This window comes from Xiphophorus couchianus, chromosome 21 (assembly GCF_001444195.1).
Source record: "Xiphophorus couchianus chromosome 21, X_couchianus-1.0, whole genome shotgun sequence".
In the NCBI taxonomy this organism is placed as follows: domain Eukaryota; kingdom Metazoa; phylum Chordata; class Actinopteri; order Cyprinodontiformes; family Poeciliidae; genus Xiphophorus; species Xiphophorus couchianus.
Genome location: NC_040248.1, coordinates 15,603,982 through 15,617,884, shown reverse-complemented (window position 1 = coordinate 15,617,884; position 13,903 = coordinate 15,603,982). Strand labels below are relative to the sequence as shown.

Below are 13,903 nucleotides of genomic sequence, written 5' to 3'. Positions count from 1 at the left end.
ATCATAGAAACAGATTAAACAAAAGCTCTACACCGACTCTGTCAATGAAGTTGCTGTTTATTTATTTCACATTTCTTTGACTCTCATGTTCTCATTATTTTCTAGAAACACTAACGAAGAACTGCAGATAATGTTCCCATCATAATCCTTTGTTTGAATAAATGTTGCCCAGACAGGAGAAATAATTCTGCCACTAAAATATACAAAAAGAATACAAATTTGAAAGCTCCCTAGTGGTTGTCCTCCTTGTTAACGTTATATCTTCTGAAAATTTAAAATGTAGTGTAAATCCTTGTAAGAGGAGCTCAGCGTATAAAGCTACTGCATTGCACACTTCATCACGCACCATGTCTCTCTGTGACCAGCGGGGAACCTGGCCTTTATGCAGCCTTTATCTCTCATTCATAGCTGCACCTGTGTTCCCTGTGATCATTCATCTAAGAAAAACAAAACAGAACAACAAGGAAGACCAAGCTAAAATAGACCTTCTTACCATGGGAGACCAAGCAGGGCGTTCTGCCTTGCTGCTATAGCAACCAGCAGGTCAGGGGTTGCCATGACACCGAAGTGTTATCAGACTGAGGTCAAATGTTGATTTATTGTGGAGTGAGCGAGGCTAAGTCTATTTAGGGAACTGTGCTCCAGGGTGCCATTACACAGAGAGATGAGGTGCTGACAGAAGCCTCCATAAATGCAAATTTCACAGTGAGAGTAGTTATCTGCTAATAATTCACACCTCTTCATTTCTTATAGGCTCATAATTAAGCAGTACTATAGCAGATTTACGCGATTACACTCGGCAGAGTTTCAGGAAATGCCACCTACATTTAAATCAAGTATGACTGTTGATCAGTTGCACAACAAGGGCTGAAAAAGGACTGGAGTAATATTGTGAATGATTCAGAGGGTTGGGACAAATAACTACTGAAATAAATCCCTGCCATCTACAAAACATACAAAATATTTGTTCAGCCTACAACATAAGCTTTCATTCCAAAAACATAATTTTGCACATTGCAGGTCATTGCAGCTTTCAAAGATCATTTATCCACTAGAAATCCCTGAGGAAATGATAACATTAATGTTTCCATTAAATTAAATGACAGTGTTCATTATGATTTGGAAGACTTAAAACCATCAAGAAACGTATCAATTTACAATAAAAACAATTACTCCGATCTTCCAGTTTTGCAAATAAGTTATGGTCTCTTTATTTTAAAATGATCTAAATCAATGTTTCTTCAGGACAAATAGAAAATGGGAATTCCTTTCACTTGCGTGTTGTCAATAGGCGGAGACTCGTAAAGTCACTTTCACATTAGTAATTTTTCATCTAGGTGGCAAGTAGGAAACCATTAGCATGGCAGACTGAGTCATTTTAAGCTCACACAAGAACTCTGCTTTTCCCCTGGAAAAAAAAAAAAATCATTCTCCTTTGAAACGAGTAATAGTCTGCTTGAAGCCCTTACAAATTTCACCGGTCTACACATATCTTGTGCAGCTGGTAAGAATGGGAGACAAAGTAACTACACAGAGTCACAATAAATGGGGTCCTGTGAAAATAACTCCCTATGTTTTTCTCAATCTCTTTCCAGACACTCGGCAAAAGTGGTGAAAGCAGCCTCTCAAGTCCTCAGCAGTTTGTGGCAGTACAGAGACCTGCGCTCCCTCTACAAAAAGGTAGGTGTGTGTGTGTGGTGAACTGTGTTCTGCTGCATTTGTGGGTTCTGAATCATGCTGTACCACTTTTGTTCTGTTAAATATCTTTAGTTTCAATTTGAGTTGAGTGTGGAATATTGTTTTCTTGCCAGATTTAAATCTCAAATGACTTGTATCTTTTCCTGTTGTTCTACATACATTTGTCTCATGAAAAATAAATATAAAAAGCTAAGTCAGAGCCATACAACAGACCTAGTTTGGCGGTGATAGCACTTCTGTGTAATAGATTTCTTGACAACATAGTAATTAGAAAAATTGTTCTATTTAGAAATCTGGCCTTGGAGCCTGATGGCTTTTTGTTTTCACTAAAGCAGATGGTGAGGCCGATTCTCTAATAGAAACATGTCAATGAAGCTAATGAAATACACATATCCATCCTGCATTTTGTCGGATGGACAGCTAATTATTTACTTTTCCAGGCTTTTCTATTCTTTGATGAATTTCTTCTTGATTTTGTTGTCTTTTCAGGAACAATTTATTTGTAGTTTAATTGTGAAACTGTGTAATTATGAGTGACCAATGAGCTTTATATATAAAAACTCAGCAACACATCATCAAAGGGTTTTATATAATCTGTTTGGGACTTCAGAATTCTGCCAGAAATGCCTAATAGGGAAACATTGCAATAAATAGGAAATGGAGGCATGTCAAGAAAAATACAACTTCATTGTTATTATTATTATTGTTGTTATTATCAACTAATAATGTAAAAACCAGTATGATCAATTGCTGAGTTTGAGCGTGATAGGAAATGTATTGCATACTTAGTTGAGGAAATAGTTTTGTATTTAAGCAAATGTTGTGCTTAATGCTCTGATTGCCCGCCATGCTGTCTTAAAGTAAACGGTGATGGGACACAGATGTTTACCTCTGATATGGTTCCTTGTAAGAATGCAAAATTAGTTACAATTCCAACGAAATGTGTGCTGTCTGAAAGCTGTGTGAAAGAGAAGGAGCTTTCGATTTGCAAAGACAAGGGCTACTTAGGCTGAAGAGTAATATTCAAGGATAAAGATGAGATCAAGAGAGATTTCTCTCATTAAAGTTTCTTAATAATATTAAAGTATAAACTTTTAACTATGTGGTTTAAAAAAATATTCCCAAAATTCTGCCTGCGGTGAAACAAAATAAACTTGTAATTTAGTCCAGAGTACATCAATGAAGTTCTCTCATTTTTTCTCAAATTGTGGTAACTTCACTTTGGAATAGATCATCATTTATGTTATCTCTTGTCATTCAAGTAGCAAATAGGCATATTGAAGAAAGTCCTGTTTCATGGATACTCTACCTGAGTTGAGTATATTGCCTGCGATCCCTGCAGTTGGCAATGCAGCTTCCCCTGAATAACTGAGCATATCGTTACTTCCATACATCGTCAAGACTTATTTTCATCATGATCAAAAAACAGCACAAAGCCCAACATAATTGCCAAAAATAGACCTATTTTTCCTGGAGCAAGGCAGGCCACAGTAAATATAGAGGATCGTGATAAGTCTGTTTTCAAAAGTTATTCAGCAACTGGACATTTGCGTTTTGATGGTAATGTGTACCATCAATTCATCATTTTGAATTGACTTTGATCTCCAAACATAAGACCTTGTAAAGTGCTTCTGATTTACAGTAGTTAGAATATAGTAAAAGTGGTAAAGGAAGGGAACTTGATGATTGTTAGAACCGTGTGCCAGAAGACAAAACATAGCAAACCTTCCCAAGTAAAATTTGCCATGCTTAGCATGTTCACCTACTTGCTGACACTAAAAGCAGCGGGGTTATTAAAATGGCTTGTCTTTGGTATCATGTAGACAACTGGGAAAGATGAAGCCACACAGATATTGATGTAAGGTGCAAAAGGCTGCAGGTAAACTTCCTGCCTCAGCAGTTTGTACCTGCATGTCCTGCCGCCACATTGTCATTTTGTCTATTTCCATTTTGTACCTGTAGACAAACAATGTGTACTTTGCATTAGATACTCTTGCGTTTCAAGAATTTTTAGTGTATTGAGAAATGTAAATTTAAAAAAAGATCAAATTTGACATATAATTTATTTCTGCTTGTTGTATTTGGGGAGATTTTATACTCTACACGTTTTCCAAAGTTTGATGCTTTTATGACAGATAATGGCCTTAAATCAAACCAAAAAAAATCTGCATTTTCAAAATTCAACCTTTGGATAATATTGATGAACTCACAGAACCATATGATGGATACTTTATCGTCAGTGTAAATACATGAGATGAATGCTCTCATTCAGACCATTGCACTTAACCGATAATCCTACTGCGCGAGAACACCAACACGTGTAACATTAGAGATGCTTTCAGGAGATGAAAGAAATTCACTGTAAAGCACCAGCTGTCAAAGTACAAAATATCCCTCAGACAGGAAAGAATCGATACATTGTCAGTATGAAATGTGGAAGACGGCTCCCTTTTGGATCTTAAGTCCCAAGCAGCAAAAATAAGTAAGAATTGACAAACAATTTAAAATGAGAAAAACTGTTTCTTTGGTTGTCATCCAACCATTTCGGCCCATGAAAAGTGTTCATCTGTCAAAGTACTTGCTTCTTGAGGTCAACCATGAACACATTTAAACAAAGGAGTAATAGAGCTGTGCTGGACACCAGCACAGCTGAGTGCCAGCATTTACAGAGGCGCCATAATCAATCACTTCATGTTAATCTTTCGAGTCCATTGTATGCCATTTTGCTCTTTTGTATTTTTTTAATTATGCACACATATACACTTACTCACAATAATGCACTTACAGGCTCATTGTTATTTAGCTAATTACGCAGACTGAATGGTGCAAAAACTGCAAGCCAATGGATACTGCTTTGAAGAGTAGTTCATAAAGAATGTCTCAGACTGTCAAAATGCAAGATAGCCATATACAGCCATGCATTTCTTTAAAGCTGGTGCATGATTTAAATAGTTGCATGCTTAATTTTTTAGGAGAACCACATTCTCTAGAGTCCATGTATCATATTAGACACTTTTCTCTTCAGACCACAAGAGACGTTTTTCTGCCTTTCAGCTTCACTAAAACTTCAAAGCTGTAATCACAGAATTTTGAAGTACTATTTGAAATACTAAGTGGGAAATGCATGTTCTTTGTACATGCATATTTGAGCTGCATGTTTCCTCGCTCAATTAATTTTAATAACACCTCCCAGCTTATTGTAAGTTTCATTGTTTAATTTCCAGGCATTTTGTTCTGGGATTGCTTGGCTAAATATTGAAACACTTCTTTTTTTTTTTTCAAACTTTTTATAATGCTGTTGCCTCTTCACTGGTTTTTTGAAGTATCTCCTATGCTGCATTGTGACATAGACAACCTGATAAGTTTGAACCAAATCAGCAGCAGCTTAAAGGTGCATTCATACCAGCCATATTGGTCCGCTTTAATCAAACTCTAATCTGTTTGCCTCGAAAGTCCGGTTGGTTTGTGCATGTGTGAATGTTCAATCAAACTCTGATGCGGAGGAAAAATAAAACACTGCTCTGCCCAAAAAAAACCCTAGGTCTCTGTTCCATTTTTGTTTACATTTTGTGAAGAAGGAAGTTGCTCTCAGCATAATTTTCAGAGATTTGTGTGTCATTTCCTTCAGTGATTCTTGGTGCAGCGCCTCCACAGATGAGCAGGTAAACAGGTTTATCAAAGGGTTTGGTTCGTTTGACAGTGCAGTGTGATAGGGAAATGCACCAGGTGAAAATGTAACAAATGTTGCAATAATGGTCCCCAGTCGAACAGAGTCTACCAGAGTAGGAGGTGTGAAAACACCCTAAAAGTTGAACATATTTCTGGCCCATTTCTTTCTTTTTTTTTATTTGACAATGAAGTAGAGGCTCATGCAATGTGTCTGAGAGTCAAAAATACCTGAATTTTGAAACCAGTGTGCTTCCCCACACCAGAAATTTGGTTAAAAAAAGCAAAACACTGAATTCTCAAACTTATGCTGTGCAAAGTCTACTATGGGTTTATATATATATGTGTGGGTGTGTAGGTGTGTGTGTGTATTCAAACTGATGTAATATGCAGTTAAAGATTTTTAGACAAAATACCTGAGAATATACTTTATGCAGTCCAATTTTGTAACTGTGGAAATTGTTGCCTTAGAGGACTTTATCACGAGAGTCCAGAGCTCAAAATAAGTGACTTCACTGCTAGTATCCTTGCATGACATATTAGGTCATGGGTGTTAGCTGCTAGAAAAATCCTATTAGTCTCCAATCCAAACATGGATTAACATGGAGTTTAGACAGGAGTGGAGTGGAATGTCACTGGAAAGTGTTTGGAAGCAAAACCAAAGGAGCTAAAAGGTGCAGGTTATGACATTGTGAAGTGGATTTCATGATTTATATATATTTTTGTATATAGTTCAAAGACAAGATTGCTAGAGATGGCATATTTGTAGTTGTTTTGATAAGGAGAAATCTTTTAATCTGTAATGATTCGGTTAGTTTGAGACATGTCTCTAAAAGTTGTGTGCTTTGAGGTCTTGGGGTAATGAAAAAGTTTTGAAAAACACTGTCAAACAGCATGGAAGTAGATGTTTGTTTCTATATGAGTGGGTGTCTTTGAAAATGTGGGCTTTAAAAGAAAATTGCAGTAAGAAGAGTTAATCACATCCTGCAGCAGTGCCAGGCTGAAAGAGAGGGTGAAAGAAAAGAGAATCGCCTCATATTGGATGGCAGGCCTGCATAACAGCGTTTGAACTTGAAGGAGAAGTTGGAAACCTATGAATAAACACTAACTCTGTATGAAAATACCATCTGAGATCACTTGAAAGACCTCTGATGCAAGAGTCATTAATAAACCAAAGCCTAAATGTGTTTGTATCAACACAAACACTGACTTTAGGATAAAGCATGTATAATAGTCTCCAGCGTGCAGTAAAGGACTACTTTTACCAGTTAATTTGGTCTCTGACAGAATGTGTCCTCACTTAGAATGCGTGTGTGTGTATGCGGGTGTGTGCGTGGGTGTGTGTTGGGTGTAGCTGTGCATGTCGCATCTCATCTCCAGCTTCTAGGAGGGTAGCTGCGGGTCATCTTTTAAGTAAACGGCAAATGTGCAGCCCTGTTCAACAGGGGATTTCCACTGAAAACAGGGAACCGAAGCATGGTCACTTTGTAAATAAACCTACTGTGCTAATAGGACCAGAAGGAACAAATTCTTTGAATCATCCCAAACAAACATATGCACCCTTCCTCCCTGTCCTAACACTGAATTTCATATTCACAGAGTTTCACTTTGTCATGTCCCTGTTCAGCCTCATTTCTTGATAAATGATCCGTCTTGGAGGCTTAATCAGACACATTCGCTCTCACGCACGTAGAAATGCCCATACATCATGCATACATCACAATCTCACACAACTCGGACCCCACACATGTAACAGATGGAGTTCAGGGTCAGGGAGTTGCTGTGTTTGTCATACATGTGACAGATTTACAATACGTTTCAGGGATTCATAATTTATTATGTGCTTGTGCCATTTGAGTTGAGTGAGAAATTTGTGTTTGATGTCTGTGTGTGAGGTCACTGATTGCAGTCCAGAATGCTCAAGATGTTCCTGTAAATTGAACAAATGCATCTGTAAGGAGTAGTGTTATATAGTTTAGTTGCATATAAAAATCCTTGTTGAATACAGAGCTGTTCAAATATGCTTGTGTGGTGACATGCTATTGTCACCACACAAGCACAGAGTTACTTAATTTTGTGCAGCTTTTATTACAGATGCACCAATCAGATTTAGCTGCTAGCCTCCAATTTCCTTTTCAGTTTTGTAGACTGTAATCTGACATACTGTGAATAAAACCCACAATAGATATTAAAGCAACCATAGATCCAATAAGTACCATTTTCTGGTTTCTCTCTGATGTTCAGCCTCTCTGTGTTAGGTAAACAGAGACAGAAGACTGCTAAGTTAACCCCCTGTTAGTGTGGAGACTATGAGACTGCTTAGAAAGTCAGAAAGGCAATATTGTGGTCCACATCTGTGGTAAGGATTTCTGCAAATAAAGTACAACTGTGTTATCTAGGTCAATCTCTTAAAGAGCAAAAAACAGGCAACAACACAGAAAGATGTAAAGGTCAGAGGCACATAAATCCTGCGAGAGCAGGTGGAACATGTGTGAGTAAATCACTCACAACTGTAAATCTCACAATCTTAGTGTGAAATGAGTAGGAGGGCATGCAAGAATTGGAGGAATGAACAATAAAAAAAATCTTCAATGGTCATTGAGATACAGAGGGAATCCACCTCTTACTGTGCGTAACCTGTTTTAAAATTTGTGCCATAATGGCTTTCTGGCATTAGTGGTGCTAGACCCAACACCTCCCAGACACCTCACCCCGCACACACGTACACGCCAACTCACCTCATTTGTTAAGGCACTAATCGCTTTTTACCTCACAGTTCTGTGACCTTCAGCTGACTATCCAGTGATGGTGAGAGCAACAGGCAGACTGGTTGCCTAGAAACCCACTTTCTTTGTGTTTTCCAGTTCTTACAGTGGGAGCTGAAGGTAAGTGGGTGGGAGGAGAAGGAAAAAAAAAACTGATGAAAAGTGTAAAATAGATGAGAATTAGTGAGACCTACACTCAGAGAATTAATTGGCTACTTTTGCAAGGCATTGCAGGTACTGTATGTGGATATTGTTGTTGTTTCCATCTCTCTTTATTTTATTTCATTTTTTTTAACTGGTAGATTTGCGTCTTAGGATTGAGTTTTACCTTGCTTATTTCTAGTTCTTTCACCCATCACCAGGCCCTTGTTTTGGAAAGAAATGTATACATTTTCGGTGGGCACTGCTGCTTTTCTGGTTGGCATTTTGTTTATCCATAAACATTGATATTTTCTACCAATCATTCAGAGTGAATCTACAATGACTTGCCAACTGTGGGTGAAAAAAGAAAATGTTAAATTAACTTTGTCATTATCTGCTGAATAAAAACTATTTTATTGGAGATTTTTATGTTTTGTCATCTATTTGCCCTACATGGGACATAAACATCCTAAAGAAAGACACAATTATTATACAGTTTAGGTATTGCTTGTTTTGCTCTTAGAGGACCTGAAGGAGCCCTGTGGCTCATTCCTTGGCCCCATTTGTGAGCTACATCCGTCATCTGCACACTACATATATCGCTCTGCAAAATACATTCATCATTCAATATTCAGTGACCGTGTTCACTTGAGTGGCCTGACAGTCTGACAGTATCCAGTCACACAGCAGTCCAGAGTGCTGCAAGAAGGTTACATTGTGTTTAATGAGATTTGTTGTTGGGGCGAAGGAGAACCAAAATGTGAAATGAGGCGAGTGAGAAGACTGAAGGACTGCTGAAAAAAGGAGAGGTAAAGAAAAAAAAGAGTGGTAGAAACTACCTTTGTACTACTATGCGTCAAAAGATCCAGTTTTCTATTAGTTGTTAGAGCGCTGTCAGAAAATAGGGCTACATGAACTTCAGCCCACTTTTCACTCTCACGTCTGTACCTCTATGCATATTGTTACACTTTTTCTCATCACCTCTTTCCATCCTTATTTCACTACTTCCACCTACCCCAAAACCTTCTCTCTCTCTCTCTTTTTACTTTGTGCCATATTTTCTATCTTCCTCAGCTCTTACCCTGTTTGTTCTACATTCCGCACTGTCTGTCTCATCTTCTCCACCTCTGAGTTGTCTTGTTCTCCTTCCATTCATGTCCTTGCACAAAGCTGCCTTGTACTGAAGGGATTCACCTCTCCAATGTCCTTACAGTCACCACTTTCCCACATCTGAGAGCTGTAGACGTTAAAGCCGATGAAGGGGCATGTCCACATTATCTATCATCTGCTTGTGCTTTAGGTTTTTTGGGTAGCCAATTATCTTGATGCTAAATTAAATTTGGTTCCAGCTCTGTGATTGTTGTTGACTCTTATAATCCATTTTCATGAGAACTGTTCTGCTCCGATCACTGTTAAACTAATACAAAGTCACCGGCTTAGCTATAACAATGCTTGAGTGAGTATTATTTGTTCCATTTTTTCCACTGTTGTGTTTTGATGCTTTCTGACCTAAGAGTTTATAGAGATGTCTGAATGTGTACACGTTTATGGGAACTTGTGATATGCTTATATCATGTCATGTAGAATAACTTTAAATGTGATATTTCAGTTTCATTATAAATCGCTTTGAGTCAGCTCTTCTGAATTATTGTTGAAGCCATTGTGGAAGTGCCACCACCTGCTGCACACTAATCAAATGTTCTGCTTGAAATACCCCATGGTAGTTTGTACTCTTTTCTTTTGACGGAAGATAAAAATCAACTTGGTTTCAATTTGTTAAGTTTTAATGATTCCTTTGTGTAGTTGTACCAAAAACATGAAAAATATACAGACCTCTAACAACATGTAACATGCTCAATAATGTTGGTTGGTGCAAATCAGTAATTTTTTTCTCTGTTGTGTGTTTATTTTCTAGGACGGTTACTCCCAGCATCATTTTGTGGGTTCTGCATCAACAATAGAGAGAGACAGACAGAGGCCCTACTCTTCTTCACGAACTCCCTCCGTTTCTCCCGTCAGGACATCCCCAAATAATCGCTCCGGTGAGGAAAACATCCTGCATACATGCATCCATACAGTATCACATTCCAGCTTGTTTAAATTAAGAGTTTGTTTTGGTCCACAATCCATTTCAGATGAACTTTCAAGCCAGCCCAAAAGAAGCGTAGAATCCACAGAAACAAGCTCTTGTCCATTCAGAGGGAACCATACATGCTTGGTGTCATTGTCCATTTGGAAGACTCATTTGTGTCTCAGGTGTAGCTTCCTGGCTGATGTCCTGACATTGTTGCTTCAACAATTCCACCTAATGTTCTTTACCTATTATGCTATTGATATTATGAAGTGTACCAGTCTATTCTGTAACTACGAATCCCCACAATATGATGCTGCCCCCAGGCTCCATAGTTGGGATGGTCTTCTCAGACTTCATTTTTTTCTCCAAATAGGGAGAAAAATGACGGTCATCACTGCCAAACACTTCAATTTCAGTTGCATGAAATCCCAGAGCTTATCACCAAAATTAAAGAACTTAGTCGCTGAATGAAATTGCAGTTGTATTGTTGCTTTTTTATGTTTCTGGAAGATTGCTTTCTTACTTCATTCTATAAGATGACTCTCTTACAAGCTTCAGCCAGCATCTTCACAAGGTTTCTAGCTTCTCCATGATGTCATTTGAAAAAAATAAATTGGTTCTTCTTAATTTAACTCAAATCTAAATCTTATACAGTGCTGACATCATTGTCTGGGCTTTTCCAAATTGTTGCAATACTTAGAAAATGTATTTTATCTAAACTTCTGAAAAAAATAATAGGATGCAATAGAGTAGAATTAAAACATTCTTTTATGTTTCACAATGGGAATAACTTATGTGCAATCAGAACAGAAAACTCACACAAAGGTAGGAAAATCCACAATATAAAAGCAGAATAAAAAAAAAACACGCTGTGCATTAGGGACAAAATTTCAACATAAAAACTAAAAGATAATGTACTCCACTCCAAAAGAATGTTCGACTGAGTAGGTTAATCTAAAAATGTACAAAATATAATGCGTATCTGAACATTAAAAAGACAAAATTAAATAATATTTCATTACTTTTCATTTATAAGATGGTAATAATTGTGCACATTCTAAACCAGAACAGCTTAAACTTTCAATCAAGGGAGCTAAGAAGGTGAAACCTATTTTCATATCGTGGATGTAAATATCACGTTCAAACCGTATCTGTGTCACATCTAAATTTATTTACATTTGTGATTTTTTTTTTTTTTTTTTTACACAATAAAATTGAAAAAAAAATGCAAATATGTAAAACCTGACATGCAGACACATCGATTAGCCAGTAGCATCAACATTCACCAGTCCATCAGTTTTATACTAAGACCAAATAGCTCCTGGCATCAGTGCTTGCTGTCTATTGGCTGTCATGCTATGAACTATGATTATCATTAGCCTTTAGCCTGAGCCCACTGGCCTTCATGCTTTGCACGAGTGCATTAGCATTAGCTGTTAGCATTGGTAGTAGAAGAGCCTTTAGGTGTTCTTTCTCCACACTGGGCTTAGCAAGCTGATGAGGCAGAAAAGTATTTTTCCTTCCTCCCGGCTTAGAGAGGTCTTCAAGGACCCTGCTGAGAGAGAGAGAGAGAAACAGAATAAGTGAGGGACAGAATAAGTGTGTGTGTGTGTGTTGTGTGCAAGCATTAGGAAACAGAGACGGAGGAAGGGATGCGATAAACAGAGAGGGAGATAAAAAGAAGAAAAATACAACATAGAGACAAGAAGGATTGAGGGATGGTGCAGGGAGGAGGCTGTGAAGGCTCTGGATTTGACTTTGGCAAGTGACATTGGGAGTGGTTTTGTGTTTATGATACCATGGAGTTGAGGGGCTAAAACGCTAAATTATTGGATGTGACTCTTCATCCTCCTTCCTCTGCTTTGTACACACCCTGTCTCCCACTCCCCTCTCGTGCTTTTAACTCGTCGTCTCACTTTCTCCTCTTGTCCTTCTTCAACTGCACCTGTTCGCAGCAATCCTCACCTCTTGCTTCTAATCTCTTACTCCTTCTCGACCACACACTCGCCAAGGCACGCACGCACGCACACACCCACGCACCCCGCACCGCCCCCCACGCACACACACCCCCACACGCATTAGTATCTCCTCACTGCATATGCTCCAGACTGCAATCCGAGTCCTCAGAGATGGATCAAAGCAAAAGGGTGTAATGAAGGCATGCAAGCGCATTGGGAAAGGAGGAATGAAAGAGTTGATGTGAGAAGAGAATGATAAAACCGTGAAAGAGGAGCTGAGTTAAGGGGCTGAAAGACAGAGAGGGCAGCAAGGAATGCAGAGGGAGAGACCTATGCCTCCCTCATGGCCACCACAGGGTACCAGAATGTTTTACCCTTATACAGTCAGACTGAAGGCCATGACAACCAGACACTACTGGCCAACCTCCCTTGGTTACTGTAACCAGTGATAACCTTTTCCTTGTGGGAAACTGGCAGGTTTAATATTTCAACTTTTGGAATCCGACAGTGTGTAATGATTGAATTAGTGCAAATGTCTTGCAGCATAAAAAGCATTGCGCTTACACAAAGTTTTGTGTATGTGGAACACACATACATGTTTTAATGTGTGCATGTAATTTTCAATATCTAAAACAAGAATACAAAAAAATACATCTAAAACAAGACTACAAAAAAATACATCAAGTAATATGCACCGTTAAAAATGAACTCTAGACACCTGATTCCAAACAAATTTACCAACGCTAGTGATGATTATCTGCTTCAACGGCAGTCAAATTCAGGCATGTTCATCAGATTAAATGTAGCTTCTGAAAATAACTACAAAAACTTTTCTAATATTTCTAATACCCACATCGTAGTGATGATGGCTAAAAAAAAAGAGAGAAAAGAAATATATGGATTTACTTTTACAATTATAATGCGTGAAAAATGACACAGCACAAATTACTCTTTATATTGATGTTAGGTTGAAATTCAGTAAAACTAAGGTTAAACACCATTATTGGAACTGACTAACATATAATGTATTAAAGAATGTATCGATTGATGTCTTCAAGTTAAGATTCAGTAAAAATCTCAATAGGATTCCTTGTGTGTTTTATTGCTTTAAGTGTGTTTTATCTATGGCAGGGTTTGGGCCCTGTTTGTGGCCTGTCAAGATAATGTTCAAGGGCTCTTTATGTGATAATTTGGTATTGCATAATTCAGGACTTGACCCGGCTGTTGGCAAGCATGTTTTCTTGATCAATATCTCGACAGTTTCAGATTTGTATAATTTACAAGCGCTTTACACACACAAAGAACACAAGGAAATTGAATATATTGTGCGGACTGAGGTATTGTACACCAGATGCAAAATTTGATATTCCAATAACATGCCCATAAGTGTGCGCTTGAATTCCCAGACGTTCCTTAACGCGCTGGAGGTGACCCTTTCTGCTGACAAGCTAAATGATGAATAATGAGTGTGCACCTTGACGACACACACACACACCCCTGCAAACACAAGCAGGCGGAATGTGAAGGCTTCTGCTGTTCTGGGTTTATTGCTCTCATTAATGCCTGCATCCGTTTGTGTGTGTGTGCGCGCACGCGTGCAG

General features: G+C 38.2%; 1 protein-coding gene across 6 annotated transcripts in view; it reads left to right on the top strand.

The window, feature by feature from the left end:
* Window positions 1–13,903, top strand: part of ctnnd2a (catenin (cadherin-associated protein), delta 2a) — a 218,493-nt gene that overhangs the window by 200,258 nt on the left and 4,332 nt on the right. For 5 of the 6 annotated variants that reach the window (XM_028005386.1, XM_028005383.1, XM_028005385.1 and 2 more), the window contains exons 21-22: window positions 1,596–1,680; window positions 10,186–10,312. In XM_028005386.1, the coding sequence (XP_027861187.1) occupies window positions 1,596–1,680; window positions 10,186–10,312 (212 nt within the window). Of the gene's footprint in view, window positions 1–1,595; window positions 1,681–10,185; window positions 10,313–10,405; window positions 13,898–13,903 lie in introns of those variants that run through there. The other variant, XM_028005387.1, reaches the window with a different exon arrangement.